The following is a 14,544-nucleotide window of genomic DNA, read 5'->3' as shown; positions in this document are numbered from 1 at the left end:
CGGGGGGAGCGGGCTGGGGAGCGTCACGTGACGCGCGGCAGCCAATAGGAGAAGAGAGGGGGAAAGGGAGGGGCGGTTGCTATGGAGATGGGGGGTGGAGGGGGCGGGAGGGGTCACGTGATGCCAGGGAGCCAATGGGAGGAGAGAGGGAGGGAAAGGGAAGGGCGGTTGCTATGGGAACGGGGGGTGGTGGCCGGAAGGGGATCACGTGACGTGAAGGAGCCAATCAGGGGGCAGGGAAGCGGCAGGGGGAGGAGGCGGTTGCCATGGAGACGGGGGAGGTGGGCAGGGGTCACGTGATGCCAGGGAGCCAATGAGAAAGCAGGGGAGGGGCGGTTGCTATGGGAACGGAGGGAGGAGGCCGGAAGGGGATCACGTGATGCCAGGGAGCCAATGAGGGGGCAGGGGAGAGGCACGGGGCGGTTGCTATGGGAACGGGGGGTGGGGGGGGGGAGTGGGAGGGGTTCACGTGATGCGCGCGGGCCAATAGGAGAAGAGGGAGTGGTTGCTATGGGAACAGGGGGAGCGGGCTGAGGAGCGTCACGTGATGCGTGGGAGCCAATGAGCAGAGAGAAGGAGGGGCGGTTGCTATGGAGAAGGGGGTGGGGGGGTGGGAGGGGTCACGTGATGCCGAGGAGCCAATAGCAGAAGAGGGAGGGGAAAGGGAGGGGCGGTTGCTATGGGAACGCAGGGAGGTGGCCGGGGGGGGGGCGTCACGTGATGCCAGGGAGCCAATAGGAGGAGAGAGGGGGAAAGGGGAGGGGGCGGTTGCTATGGGAACAGGGGGAGGTGGTGAGGAGAGGGGTCACGTGATACCAGGAGCCAATAGGAGAAGAGAGGGAGGGACGGTTGCTATGGGAACAGGGGGTGGTGGCCAGAGGGGGGTCACGTGATGCCAGGGAGCCAATCAGGGGGCAGGGGAGCCGCAGGGGGAGGGGGGCGGTTGCTATGGGGACGGCGGGAGCTGCCCGGGGGGGCGTCACGTGACGCGCGGCAGCCAATAGGAGGAGAGGAGGCGGGAACGGGAGGGGGGCGGTCGCTATGGAGACGGGGGGAGGTGGCCGGGAGGGGGTCACGTGACGCAAGCGAGCCAATGGGAGGGCGGGGCGGCGGTCACGTGAGGAGCGCGGCGGCGATGGCGGACGGGGAGCGGTCGCCGCTGCTGCCCGCGGAGGCTCCGGGGCCTGGGGCCGGGGGGGGCCCCGGGGGTGAGAGGGGGCGGGGCCTGAGGGGGTGTGGGCGGGGCTTGAGGGCGGTGGGCGGGGCTTAAGGGGTGTGGGCGGGGCTTAAGGGGTGTGGGCGGGGTCTGGAGGGGGATGGGGAGGGGTGCGGGGGGGCGGGAGGGGCTTTGAGGGGGTGGGAGGGGCTTCAGGGTGGTGGGTGGGGCTTAAGGGTGGTGGGAGGGGCTTAAGGGGGTGGGAGGGGCTTGAGGGTGATGGGCGTGGCTTGTATTGAAGGGGCGTGGCTTGGTAAAGGGGTGTGGCCGAGTGGGCGTGGCTTGATAAAGGAGGCGTGGCCTCGACACGGGCTTCTCCGCAGTGGGCGGGGCCTCAGGGGGCGGCTCGGGGCGCCTGGGCGTGGCTACAGCACCGGGGGGCGTGGCCAGAGCCGCTTGGCCACGCCCCCTCCCTCCTGGAACCGTTGCCGGGCAGCGAGGCCACGCCCCCTCCCTGCTAGACCCGTTGCTAGGCAACGAGGCCACGCCCCCTCCCTTCCCGGGAGCCGTTGCCAGGCAACGAGGCCACGCCCCCTCCAGCCCCGCCCCCCGTTGCTAGGCAACCGCCTCACTCCCCCCCTCCCCTCCCTGCCCGTTGCCAGGCAACGCCCCCCCGGCCGGCCCCTCGGAGGCCCCGCCCCCTTACTCCCCATTGGGCAGCCCCGACGGGGGGGCGGGGCCGGCGGTCACGTGCCGCGTGTGCCAGGAGCCAATCAGCGTGGAGGGCAAGGCCCACCAGCACGTGGTCAAGTGCGGGCGGTGCCACGAGGCCACGGTAAGGGGGGGGGAGGGGGGCGGGGCTTGCGGCGTGACGTCATTTTGGCGCGCCGCCTTTCCCGCGGTTTCCGGGATTTTTCCCGCGGTTTCCGGGTTTTTTCCCGCGGTTTTTGAATTTTTTGGTTTTTTTTTGGTTTTTTTTTTTTCTTTTTTTTTTTTTTTTGTTTTTTTTGGGTTTGTTTTGGGGTTTTTGGGGTTTTTTGGGGGGCTTCTTTGGTGTTTTTTGGATTTTTAGTTTTTTTTGCGTGTTTTTTTTTGTTTTTTTTTTTGTTTTTTTTTCTTTTTTTTCTTTTTTTTTCTTTTTTTTTCTTTTTTTTGATTTTTTTATTTTTTTTGGTTTTTTTTTTTTCCTTTTTTTCGTTTTTTTCGTTATTTTTGGGCTTTTTCGTTCGTTTTTTGTTTGTGTTTTTTTTTTTCAGAGTTTTTGTGTTTTTTTGTTTTTTTCTCGGTTTTCCTTTTTTTGTTGTTTTTTTTCCCTTTTTTGCTTTTATTTAGATTTTTTGGTGTTTTTTTGGTGTTTTTTGGTGTTTTTTGGGGATTTTGGTGAATTTCTGTTTTTTTTTTCTATTTTCTTTTCTGTTTTTTTCCTTTTTTTTTCTTTTTTTTTTGATTTTTTGATTTTTTGGGGGTTTTTCAGGTGTTTTGGGGGGGATTTTTGTGTTTTTTTGTGTTTTTTTTGGGGCCTTTCTTTGGGTTTTGGGGGATTTTTAGTTTTTTGGTTTTTTTTTTTGTTTATTTTTGTTATTTTTTCGGGGGGTTTTGGGGTTTTTGTTTTTTTAGGGGGTTATTTTGGGGTTATTTGGGGTTTTTGGGGGTATTTGGGGTTTTTTGGGGGTTATTTGGGGGTTTTTGGCTTTTTGGGGGGTTATTTTGGGGTTATTTTGGGGTTATTTGTTTTTTTTGGTATTTTTTTGGGTTATTTTGGGGTTATTTTGGAATTATTTGGGTTTTTTGTGGTTTTTTTTGGGTTATTTTGGGGTTATTTGGGTTTATTTGGGTTATTTTGGGGGTTATTTGGGTTTATTTGTTTTTTTGGGGGGGGTTATTTGGGGGTTTTTGGCTTATTTTGGGGTTATTTTGGGATTATTTGGGGTTATTTGGGGTTATTTGGGGTTTTTGTTTTTTTTGGTGGGTTATTTGGGTTATTTTTGGGTTATTTTTGGGTTATTTTGGGATTATTTGGGTTTATTTGGGGGTTATTTGGAGGTTTTTGGGTTATTTTGGGGTTATTTTGGAATTATTTGGGTTATTTTGGGGGTTATTTTGGGATTATTTGTTTTTTTGGGGGGGTTATTTTGGGTTATTTTGGGCTTATTTGGGGTTTTGAGGGGTTATTTGGGGGTATTTTGGGTTATTTTGGGGTTATTTTGGGGTTATTTTGGGATTATTTGGGGTTATTTGGGGGTTATTTGGGGGTATTTTGGGGTTATTTGGGGTTTTTGGTTTTTTTGGGGGGTTGTTTTGGGGTTATTTTGGGTTATTTTGGGGGTTATTTGGAGGTTTTTGGGTTATTTTGGGGTTATTTCGGGGTATTTTGGGTTATTTTGGGGTTATTTTGGAATTATTTGGGTTTATTTGGGGTTATTTTGGGGTTACTTTGGGATTATTTGTTTTTTGGGGGGGCTTATTTGGGGGTATTTTGGGTTATTTTGGGGTTATTTGGGGGATTTGGGGTTATTTTGGGCTTATTCGGGGTTTGGGGGGGTTATTTGGGGATATTTTGGGTTATTTTGGGCTTATTTGGGGTTTTGGGGGGTTATTTGGGGGTATTTTGGGCTATTTTGGGCTTATTCGGGCGTTTGGGGTGGTTATTTGGGGGTATTTTGGGTTATTTTGGGCTTATTTGGGGGTATTTTGGCTTATTTTGGGGTTATTTGGGGGTATTTCGGGTTATTTTGGGCTCATTCGTGGGTTTTGGGGGTTATTTTTTCCGTTGCTTTTCTGTTATTTTTTTGGGGTGTTTTTGGGGTATTTTGGGTTATTTTGGGGGTTATTTGGGGGTATTTTGGGTTATTTTGGGCTTATTTGGGGTTTTGGGGGGTTATTTTGGGGTTATTTTGGGGTATTTTGGGGTTATTTGGGGGTATTTTGGGTTATTTTGGGCTTATTTGGGGGTTTTGGGGGGTTATTTGGGGGTATTTTGGGTTATTTTGGGCTTATTTGGGGGTATTTTGGGTTATTTTGGCGTTATTCGGGGTTTTGGGGGGTTATTTGGGGGTATTTTGGGTTATTTTGGGCTTATTCGGGGGTTTTGGGGGTTATTTGGGGGTATTTTGGGTTATTTTGGGGTTATTTGGGGGTATTTTGGGCTTATTTGGGGGTTTTGGGGGGTTATTTGGGGGTATTTTGGGTTATTTTGGGGTTATTTGGGGTTTTGGGGGGTAATTTGGGGGTATTTTGGGGTTATTTTGGGCTTATTTGGGGGTTTTGGGGGTTATTTGGGGGTATTTTGGGTTATTTTGGGCTCATTCGTGGGTTTTGGGGGGTTATTTGGGGGTATTTTGGGTTATTTTGGGGTTATTTTGGGATTATTTGGGGTTATTTGGGGGTTTTGGTTTTTTTGGGGGTTATTTTGGGGTTATTTTGGAATTATTTGGGTTATTTTGGGGTTATTTTGGGATTATTTGGGTTTTTTGGGGGGTTATTTTGGGGGTTATTTTTGGGTTATTTTGGGGTTATTTTTGGGTTATTTTTGAGTTATTTTGGGATTATTTGGGTTTATTTGGGGGTTATTTGGAGGTTTTTGGGTTACTTTGGGATTATTTGTTTTTTTGGGGGTTATTTTGGGGATATTTTGGGTTATTTTGGGCTTATTTGGGGGTTTTGGGGGGTTATTTGGGGGTATTTTGGGTTATTTTGGGCTTATTTGGGCTTATTTTGGGTTATTTTGGGCTTATTCGGGGTTTTGGGGGTTTATTTTTTCCGTTGTTTTTTTGGGGTGTTTTTGGGGTATTTTGGGGTTTTTTTTGACCCTCTTTCTCCCCCCCAACCCAGCCCATCCGGACGGCCCCCGGGGGCAAGCAGTACGTGCGCTGCCCCTGCAACTGCCTCCTGGTCTGCCGCGCCTCCGCCCGCCGCATCGCCTGCCCCCGGCCTTACTGGTGGGACTGGGAGGCACTGGGAGGGGCTGGGAGGGGGCTGGGGGGCACTGGGAGGGGGTTGGGGGGGAGTGGGAGGGGGTTGGGGGGGGTTATGGGGGGGTTTGGGGGGGTTTTGGGGGGATTTAGGGGGGTTTTGGGGGACTGGGAGGGACTGGGGGATACTGGGAGGGCACTGGGATATACTGGGAGGGCACTGGGATATACTGGGAGGGACTGGGAGGGGGTTTGGGGGGGTTATGGGGGGTTTTGGGGGGATTTAGGGGGGTTTGGGGGGACTGGGAGGGACTGGGGGATACTGGGAGGGCACTGGGATATACTGGGAGGGCACTGGGATATACTGGGAGGGACTGGGAGGGGGTTTGGGGGGGTTATGGGGGGTTTTGGGGGGATTTAGGGGGGTTTGGGGGGACTGGGAGGGACTGGGGGATACTGGGAGGGGACTGGGAGATACTGGGAGGGCACTGGGATATACTGGGAGGGGACTGGGAGGGACTGGGAGGGGGTTTGGGGTGTTTTGGGGGGGTTATGGGGGGATTTGGGGGGATTTAGGGGGGTTTTGGGGGACTGGGAGGGACTGGGAGGGACTGGGAGGGGACTGGGATATACTGGGAGGGCACTGGGATATACTGGGAGGGGGTTATAGGGGTGTTTGGAGGGGTTTTGGGGGGGGTTTGGGGGGTTTTGGGGGACTGGGAGGGGACTGGGGTGTACTGGGATATACTGGGAGGGGGTTTGGGGGTGTTTTGGGGGGGTTGGAGGGGACTGGGAGGCAATTGGGGTATACTGGGAGGGCACTGGGAGGCACTGGGACATACTGGGAGGGGCTCTGGGGTCACTGGGAGGGACTGGGAGGGAGCTGGGATATACCGGGAGGGGATATGGGGGCACTGGGATATACTGGGAGGGACTGGAGAGGACTGGGAGGGGGTTATGGGTGTACTGGGAGGGCACTGGGAGGGACTGGGACGAACTGGGAGCGGCTCTGGGGGCACTGGGATGCACTGGGAGCAGCTGGGGGGGGCTCCCAGTCCCTCCCAGTCCCCTCCCAGTATCCCCCAGTCCCTCCCAGTCCCCTCCCAGTCCCTCCCAGTATCCCCCAGTCCCCCCCAAACCCCTCCCAGTCCCCCCCAGTCCCCTCCCAGTCCCTCCCAGTCCCTCCCAGTATCCCCCAGTCCCCCCCAAACCCCTCCCAGTCCCTCCCAGTGCCCCCAGCCCCCCCTCCCAGTGCTCCCAGTATAACCCAGTGCTCCCAGTAAGCGCATCATCAACCTGGGCCCGGTGCAGGGGGGGGCGCCCAGCCCCGAGCCCCCCCCCGGCGGCGTGCGGGTGGCCTGCGCCCACTGCGGGGCCCCCTTCCTGGTGAGTCACCCCAAAAAATACCCCAAAAACACCCAAAAACGGGCAAAACGGACCCAAAAGGGATGTGAGGACCCAAAAGTGCCAGAAACGGCCCCAAAATGGGGGCGAAATGGGGTAAAAAGGGCTTAAAATGGGCCCAAAATGGCCAAAAGTGGTATTTAGGGTCAGGGAATGGCCCCAAAACCACCCCAAAAACACCCAAAAATGGGCAAAATGGACCCAAAAGGGATGTGAGGACCCAAAAGTGCCTGAAATTGCCCCAAAATGGGGGTGAAATGGGGTAAAAAGGGCTCTAAATGGCCCCAAAATGACCAAAAATGGTATTTAGGGTCATGAAATGGTCCCAAAATGGCCCTAAAATGACCCTAAAAGGGGTAAAATGGCCCCAAACGGGACCCCGGGACCCAAAAGTGCCTGAAATGGCCCCAAAATGGGGGTGAAATGGGGTAAAAAAGGCTTAAAATGGGCCCAAAATGACCAAAAATGGTATTTAGGGTCAGGGAATGGCCCCAAAATGGCCCTAAAATGACCCTAAAAGGGGCAAAATGGACCCAAAAGGGACCCCGGGACCCAAAAGTGCCTGAAATGGCCCCAAAATGGGATTGAAATGGGGTAAAAAGGGCTCAAAATGGGCCCAAAATGGCCCAAAATGGTATTTAGGATCGGGAAATGGCCCCACAATTACCCTAAAGTGGCCCTAAAATGACCCTAAAAGGGGCAAAATGGACCCAAAAGGGACCTGGGGAACCAAAAGTGCCTGAAACGGCCCCAAAATGGGGGCGAAACGGGGGGGAAAGGGGTCAAAATGGGCCTAAAATGGACGAAAATGGTATTTAGGGTCATGAAACAGACCTAAAATGGCCCCAAAATGGCCCTAAAATGACCCTAAAAGGGGTAAAATGGACCCAAAAGGGACCCTGGGAGCCAAAAGTGCCCGAAATGGCCCCAAAATGTGAGTGAAATTGGGTAAAAAAGGCTTAAAATGGCCCCAAAATGGTCAAAAATGGTATTTAGGGTCATGAAGTGGTCCTAAAATGGCCCTAAAATGACCCTAAAAGGGGTAAAATGGACCCAAAAGGGATGTGAGGACCCAAAAGTGCCTGAAATTGCCCCAAAATGGGATTGAAATGGGGTAAAAAGGGCTTAAAATGGCCCCAAAATGGTCAAAAATGGTATTTAGGGTCAGGGAATGGTCCCAAAATAGCCCTAAAATGACCCTAAAAGGGGTAAAATGGCCCCAAAAGGGACCCCGGGACCCAAAAGTGCCTGAAATGGCCCCAAAATGGGATTGAAATGGGGTAAAAAAGGCTTAAAATGGGCCCAAAATGGTCAAAAATGGTATTTAGGGTCAGGGAATGGTCCCAAAATGGCCCTAAAATGACCCTAAAAGGGGCAAAATGGACCCAAAAAGGATGTGAGGACCCAAAATTGCCTGAAATGGCCCCAAAATGGGACCGAAACAGGGAGAAGAGGCCCCAAAATGGCCAAAAACGGCCAAAAGTGGATTTAGGATCGTGAAATGGCCCTAAACTGACCCCAAAAGGGGGGAAAATGACCCCAAAAGCACCTGGAGACCCAAAACCGCCCGAAATTGCCCCAAAATGGGACCGAAATGGGGGAAAAAACGGCCCTAAAAGCGGGGAAACGGCCCCAAAAGCGCTTTGGGGCCCCAAAAGTGCCCGAAACGGCCCCAAAAGTGCCCGGCAGCGTCCCCTAAACCCCCCTGACCCCAAAAGTCCCAAAATCGCCTGTTTTGAACCCAAAATCGTGCCCTCAGTGCGGCGAGCTGGCCGAGCGCAGCCTGGCCCGGTGCCCCCACTGCCGCAAGGTGTGAGTGACCCTATAGGGGACCCTATAGGGGATATGGGGGGGGGACGACCCTATAGGGGACCCTATAGGGTGGGGGGACCCTATAGGGGGTGAGGGGACCCTATAGGGGCAGGGGGGGACCCTATAGGGGACGTATGGGGTGGGGGGGACCCTATAGGGTGGGGGGGGGCTATAGGGGACAGGGGGACCCTATAGGGGGTGGGGGACCCTATAGGGGACGTATGGGGTGGGGGGGTCCTATAGGGGTGACTGGGACCCTATAAGGTGGGGGGGGGCTATGGGGGATGGGGGGACCCTATAGGGGGTGATGGGGTCTTATAGGGGCAGGGGGGACCCTATAGTGTGTGGGGGGGGCTATAGGGGTGAGGGGGACCCTATAGGGGAAAGGGGGACCCTATAGGGTCGGGGGGGGGGTTATGGGACCCTATAGGGGGTGATGGGGTCCTATAGGGGTGATTGGGAGCCTATAGGGGACATATAGGGTGGGGGGGGCTATAGGGGTGACTGGGACCCTATAGGGTGGAGGGGGGCTATAGGGGATGGGGGGACCCTATAGGGGGTGATCCTATAGAGGGGACCCTATAGGGGGTGAGGGGACCCTATAGGGGACGTATGGGGTGGGGGGGGCCCTATAGGGGTGACTGGGACCCTATAGGGGAAAGGGGGACCCTATAGGGGGGTGGGGGGTTATGGGACCCTATAGGGGGTGATGGGGTCCTATAGGGGTGATTGGGAGCCTATAGGGGACATATAGGGTGGGGGGGGCTATAGGGGTGACTGGGACCCTATAGGGGGTGGGGAGACCCTATAGGGGGCATATAGGGCCTGGGGGGGGGGTTATGGGACCCTATAGGGGACGTATGGGGTGGGGGGGCATATAGGGGTGACTGGGACCCTATAGGGGGTGATGGGGTCCTATAGGGGATAGGGGGACCCTATAGGGGCAGGGGGGACCCTATAGAGGACGTATAGGGTGGGGGGGGGGCTATAGGGGTGATTGGGACCCTATAGGGGTTATGGGGTCCTATAGGGGACATATAGGGTGGGGGGGGCTATAGGGGTGACTGGGACCCTATAGGGGGTGGGGGGACCCTATAGGGGGCCATATAGGGCCGGGGGGGTCCTACAGGGGTGACTGGGACCCTATAGGATGGGTGGGGGGCTATAGGGGACGGGGGGACCCTATAGGGGGTGATCCTATAGAGGGGACCCTATAGGGGGTGGGGGACCCTATGGGGGTGGGGGGGTCCTATAGGGGATATGGGGGGGGGACCCTATAGGGTGGGGGGGGGCTATAGGGGTGAGGGGGACCCTATAGGGGAAAGGGGGACCCTATAAGGGTGAGGGAGGTTATGGGACCCTATAGGGGGTGGGGGGAGCCTATGGGGGACGTATGGGGGGGGGGGGGGGGCTATAGGGGTGACTGGGACCCTATAGGGTGGGTGGGGGCTATAGGGGACGGGGGGACCCTATAGGGGGTGATCCTATAGAGGGGACCCTATAGGGGGTGGGGGGAGCCTATGGGGGTGGGGGGGTCCTATAGGGGATATGGGGGGGGGACCCTATAGGGTGGGGGGGGGGCTATAGGGGATGGGGGGACCCTATAGGGGACGTATAGGGCATGGGGGGGTTATGGGACCCTATAGGGGCAGGGGGACCCTATAGGGGACGTATGGGGTGGGGGGGGCCCTATAGGGGTGACTGGGACCCTATAGGGGACATATAGGGGATGAGGAGCCCTATAGGGGTGGGGGACCCTATAGTGTGGGAGGGGGCTTATAGGGGTGACTGGGACCCTATAGGGGGTTATGGGGTCCTATGGGGGGTGGGGGGACCCTATAGGGGACATATAGGGCCGGGGGGGGTTATGGGACCCTATAGGGGGTGGGGGGAGCCTATGGGGGGTGATGGGACCCTATAGGGGACGTATGGGGTGGGGGGGGCCCTATAGGGGTGACTGGGACCCTATAGGGTGGGGGGGGGGCTATAGGGGACGGGGGGACCCTATAGGGGGTGATCCTATAGAGGGGACCCTATAGGGGCAGGGGGGACCCTATAGGGGGTGATGGGGACCCTATAGGGGATTTGGGGACCCTATAGGGGGTGGGGGGAGCCTATAGGGGCTTCTGGGGTCCTATAGGGGATGTATAGGGGATGGGGGGGCCCTATAGGGTGGGGGTGACCCTATAGGGGGTGGGGGGGTCGGGGGGGTCCCTATGGGGTGGGGGGGTCCCTATAGGGTCGGGGGGTCCCTATGGGGTGGGGGGGGTCCCTATAGGGTCAGGGGGGTCCCTATAGGGTGGGGGGGTCCCTATAGGGTGGGGGGGGTCCCTATGGGGTGGGGGGGTCCCTATAGGGTCAGGGGGGTCCCTATAGGGTGGGGGGGGGCCCTATGGGGTGGGGGGGGGCCCTATAGGGTCAGGGGGGTCCCTATAGGGTGGGGGGGGCCCTATAGGGTCAGGGGGGTCCCTATAGGGTGGGGGGGGCCCTATAGGGGCGCTCCTATAGGGTCCCCCCCCCCCCCCAGGTCCGCGGTGGGCTCCGGCCTCCCCCGGCGCCGCTGCCTCTGCTGCCTGCTGGGGGGGATCCTGCTGGGGGCCGCCGCCTGCGGGCTGGCCGTGAGTACTGGGATATACTGGGATATACTGGGAGGGACTGGGAGGGACTGGGAGGGACTGGGAGGGACTGGGAGGGGGCTGGGGGGGCACTGGGAGGGGGTTTGGGGGGGATTCGGGGGGGTTTGGGGGGGTTTTAGGGGGGATTTGGGGGGTTTTGGGGGACTGGGAGGGACTGGGATGTACTGGGAGGGGACTGGGGTATACTGGGATATACTGGGAGGGCACTGGGAGGGACTGGGGGGGGACTGGGATAGACTGGGAGGGGGTTATAGGGGCGTTTGGAGGGGTTTTGGGGGAGATTTGAGGGATTTTGGGGGGTTTTGGGGGACTGGGAGGGACTGGGAGATACTGGGAGGGGACTGGGAGGAGACTGGGGTGTACTGGGATAGACTGGGAGGGACTGGGAAGGGGTTTGGGGGGGATTTGGGGGATTTGGGGGGGATTGGGATGTACTGGGATATACTGGGAGGGGACTGGGGTATACTGGGAGGGAACTGGGAGGGGACTGGCGGATACTGGGGTATACTGGGAGGGACTGGGAGGGACTGGGAAGGGTTATGGGGGGATTTGGGGGGGATTTAGGGGGGTTTTGGGGGACTGGGAGGGACTGGGAGATACTGGGAGGGGACTGGGGGGGCACTGGGGGATACTGGGAGGCAACTGGGATATACTGGGATAGACTGGGAGGGGACTGGGAGGGACTGGGATATACTGGGAGGCACTGGGAGGGGTTTGGGGGGCACTGGGAGCGACTGGGATATACTGGGAGGAGACTGGGATATACTGGGAGGGCACTGGGCCATACTGGGAGAGGGTTTGGGGGATACTGGGGATACTGGGAAGGTTCTTTTGGGTTACTGGTGTGTACTGGTTTGTACTGGGACGGTGTTTTCTGGCCTTGTTTCTTACTGGTATGTACTGGGAGGGCCTTTCTGGGTTACTGGGCTATACTGGGATGTACTGGGAGAGGGTCTGGGGGTTCCTGGGCATACTGGGAGAGCCTTTTGGGTTACTGGTGCGTACTGGTTTGTACTGGGACGGCGTTTTCTGGCCTCGTTCCTTACTGGTACGTACTGGGAGGGCCTTTTTGGGTTACTGGTCCATACTGGGATGTACTGGGAGAGGGTTTTGGAGATCTTGGGGTTCCTGGGCATACTGGGAGAGCCTTTTGGGTTACTGGTGCGTACTGGTTTGTACTGGGACGGCGTTTTCCAGCCTCGTTCCTTACTGGTATGTACTGGGAGGGCCTTTTTGGGTTACTGGGATATACTGGGATGTACTGGGAGAGGGTCTGGGGGTTCCTGGGGATACTGGGAGGGCCTTTTGGGTTACTGGTGCATACTGGTTTATACCGGGACGGCGTTTTCTAGCCTTGTTCCTTACTGGTATGTACTGGGAGGGCCTTTTTGAGTTACTGGTCCATACTGGGATGTACTGGGAGAGGGTTTGAGGACTCTGGGCCATACTGGGATATACTGGGATGGCCTTTTTGGGTAACTGGTGCATACTGGTTTGTACTGGGACGGCGTTTTCCAGCCTCGTTCCTTACTGGTATGTACTGGGAGGGCCTTTTTGGGTTACTGGTCCTTACTGGGGTGTACTGGGAGAGGGTCTGGGGGTTCTCAGGGATACTGGGATGTACTGGGAGGACCTTTTTGGGTTACTGGTCCATACTGGGATGGTGTTTTCCGGCCTCGTTCCTTACCGGTATGTACTGGGAGGGCCTTTTTGGGTTACTGGGCCATACTGGGATATACTGGGAGAGGGTCTGGGGACTCTGGGCTGTACTGGGAGGGGGTTTTGGGTTACTGGTGCATACTGGTTTGTACTGGGACGGCGTTTTCCGGCCTCGTTCCTTACCGGTCCATACTGGGAGGGCCTTTTTGGTTTACTGGTCCATACTGGGATGTACTGGGAGAGGGTTTGGGGTTACTGGTTTGTACTGGGATGTACTGGGAGAGGGTTTGGGGGTTCCTGGGGATACTGGTGGGGCCTTTCTGGATTACTGGTCCATACTGGGATGTACTGGGAGAGGGTTTTGGGTTACTGGTTTGTACTGGGATGTACTGGGAGAGGGTTTTGGGGTTCCTGGGGATACTGGTGGGGCCTTTCTGGGTTACTGGTCCATACTGGGATGTACTGGGAGAGGGTTTTGGGTTACTGGTCCTTACTGGGGTGTACTGGGAGAGGGTCTGGGGGTTCTCAGGGATACTGGGATGTACTGGGAGGACCTTTTTGGGTTACTGGTCCATACTGGGATGGTGTTTTCCGGCCTCGTTCCTTACCGGTATGTACTGGGAGGGCCTTTTTGGGTTACTGGGCTATACTGGGATGTACTGGGAGAGGGTCTGGGGACTCTGGGCTGTACTGGGAGGGGGTTTTGGGTTACTGGTGTGTACTGGTTTGTACTGGGACGGCGTTTTCCGGCCTCGTTCCTTACCGGCCCGTACTGGGAGGGCCTTTCTGGGTTACTGGTCCCTACTGGGCCCTTACTGGTCCGTACTGGTCCCCCCCCAGGTGGGCACGTGGGCGGCCGCCCGGCGTTTCGGGGCCCTGCACGCGGCCTGGGCCCTGCTGGTGGCCGGGGCCGGCGCCTGCCTCCTGCGGGCCGGCTACTGGGGCTGCCTGCGGGTCAGCCACCCCCTGCCCCGTCACGCCTGAACACGCCTGAACACGCCTGGGACACGCCTCGGCCACGCCTGGGACACGCCTGGCACGTGGGGCGCGTGTCGGGCGCGTGTGGGGGCGCCGGGCGGGATGGGGGCGTGGGGACATGCTAAGGACATGCTTGGGTCATGGGAACATGGTAAGGACATGCTTGGGTCATGCGACATCCATTGGACATGCCCTGGTCATGGGACATGCTTCTGACATGCTTTGGTCATGGAACATGTGTCGGGCATGGGAACATGTTAAGGACATGCTTGAGTCATGGGACATGTTAAGGACATGCTTAGGTCATGCGACACCCATTGGACATGCTTCGGGCATGGGAACATGTGTCAGGCATGGGAACATGTTAAGGACATGCTTGGGTCATGTGACATCCATCAGACACGTTTGAGTCATGGGACATGTCAAGGACATGCTTTGGGCATGGGATCATGTTAAGGACATGCTTGGGTCATGGGACATCCATTGGACATGCTTCGGTCATAGGAACATGCTTCAGGCATGGGAACATGTTAAGGACATGCTTGAGTCATGGAACATGCTTTGGACATGCTTAAATCATGGGATATCCATTGGACATGCTTGAGTCATGTGACATGCCTCGGACATGCTTCGGTCATGGGAACACGCTTCGGTCATGGGACACGTGTTGGACATGCTTAGGGCATGGGAGAGCCACCGGACACGCTTGGGTCATGGGCACATGTTAAGGACATGCTTGAGTCATACGCCATCCATTGGACACGCTTGAGTCCTGGAACATGTTAAGGACATGCTTCCGTCATGGGATGCCCATCGGACACGCCTGCGTCATGGGAGAGCCATCGGACATGCTTCGGTCATGGGAACATGTTAAGAACACGCTTAGATCACGGGACATCCACTGGACACGCTTCGGTCCCGGGAACACGCTAAGGACACGCTAAGGTCACGTGACACCCATCGGGCACACCGGCCTCACGGGACACGC

The 14,544-nt window shown here is 56.4% G+C and overlaps 1 protein-coding gene and 1 long non-coding RNA gene across 2 annotated transcripts; one reads left to right on the top strand and one right to left on the bottom strand.

Moving 5' to 3' along the window:
- The first annotated feature begins 1,113 nt into the window (after positions 1-1,113).
- Positions 1,114-13,606, top strand: PIP4P1 (phosphatidylinositol-4,5-bisphosphate 4-phosphatase 1). Its single transcript, XM_084502164.1, has 7 exons — positions 1,114-1,208; positions 1,819-1,991; positions 4,988-5,094; positions 6,348-6,453; positions 8,231-8,283; positions 10,811-10,901; positions 13,419-13,606. The coding sequence occupies exons 1-7, from the start codon at positions 1,136-1,138 to the stop codon at positions 13,560-13,562; spliced, it is 747 nt and encodes a 248-aa protein (XP_084358290.1). The 5' UTR covers positions 1,114-1,135; the 3' UTR covers positions 13,563-13,606.
- Positions 13,607-13,752: 146 nt separating this feature from the next.
- On the bottom strand, positions 13,753-14,394 carry LOC311426045. The gene is made up of 2 exons (XR_014686539.1): positions 14,261-14,394; positions 13,753-14,115 (listed from the first exon to the last, which is right to left on the bottom strand). It is a non-coding gene; the product is annotated as an uncharacterized lncRNA (long non-coding RNA).
- Positions 14,395-14,544: the final 150 nt, after the last annotated feature.

The sequence above is a fragment of the Aythya ferina genome, assembly GCF_964211825.1.
Source record: "Aythya ferina genome assembly, chromosome: 36".
Lineage (NCBI taxonomy): Eukaryota > Metazoa > Chordata > Aves > Anseriformes > Anatidae > Aythya > Aythya ferina.
The sequence above is the reverse complement of the archived record's forward strand: the minus strand, read 5'-3'. Positions and strand labels throughout refer to the sequence as shown.

Excerpts from the sequence above, each read along its gene's own strand:
- PIP4P1 (XM_084502164.1), top strand. The coding sequence starts at position 1,136 with ATGGCGGACGGGGAGCGGTCGCCGCTGCTGCCCGCGGAGGCTCCGGGG. Across the intron at positions 1,992-4,987 it reads GGCGGTGCCACGAGGCCACG|CCCATCCGGACGGCCCCCGG; the intron begins GTAAGGGGGGGG and ends CCCCCAACCCAG. Across the intron at positions 6,454-8,230 it reads ACTGCGGGGCCCCCTTCCTG|TGCGGCGAGCTGGCCGAGCG; the intron begins GTGAGTCACCCC and ends TCGTGCCCTCAG.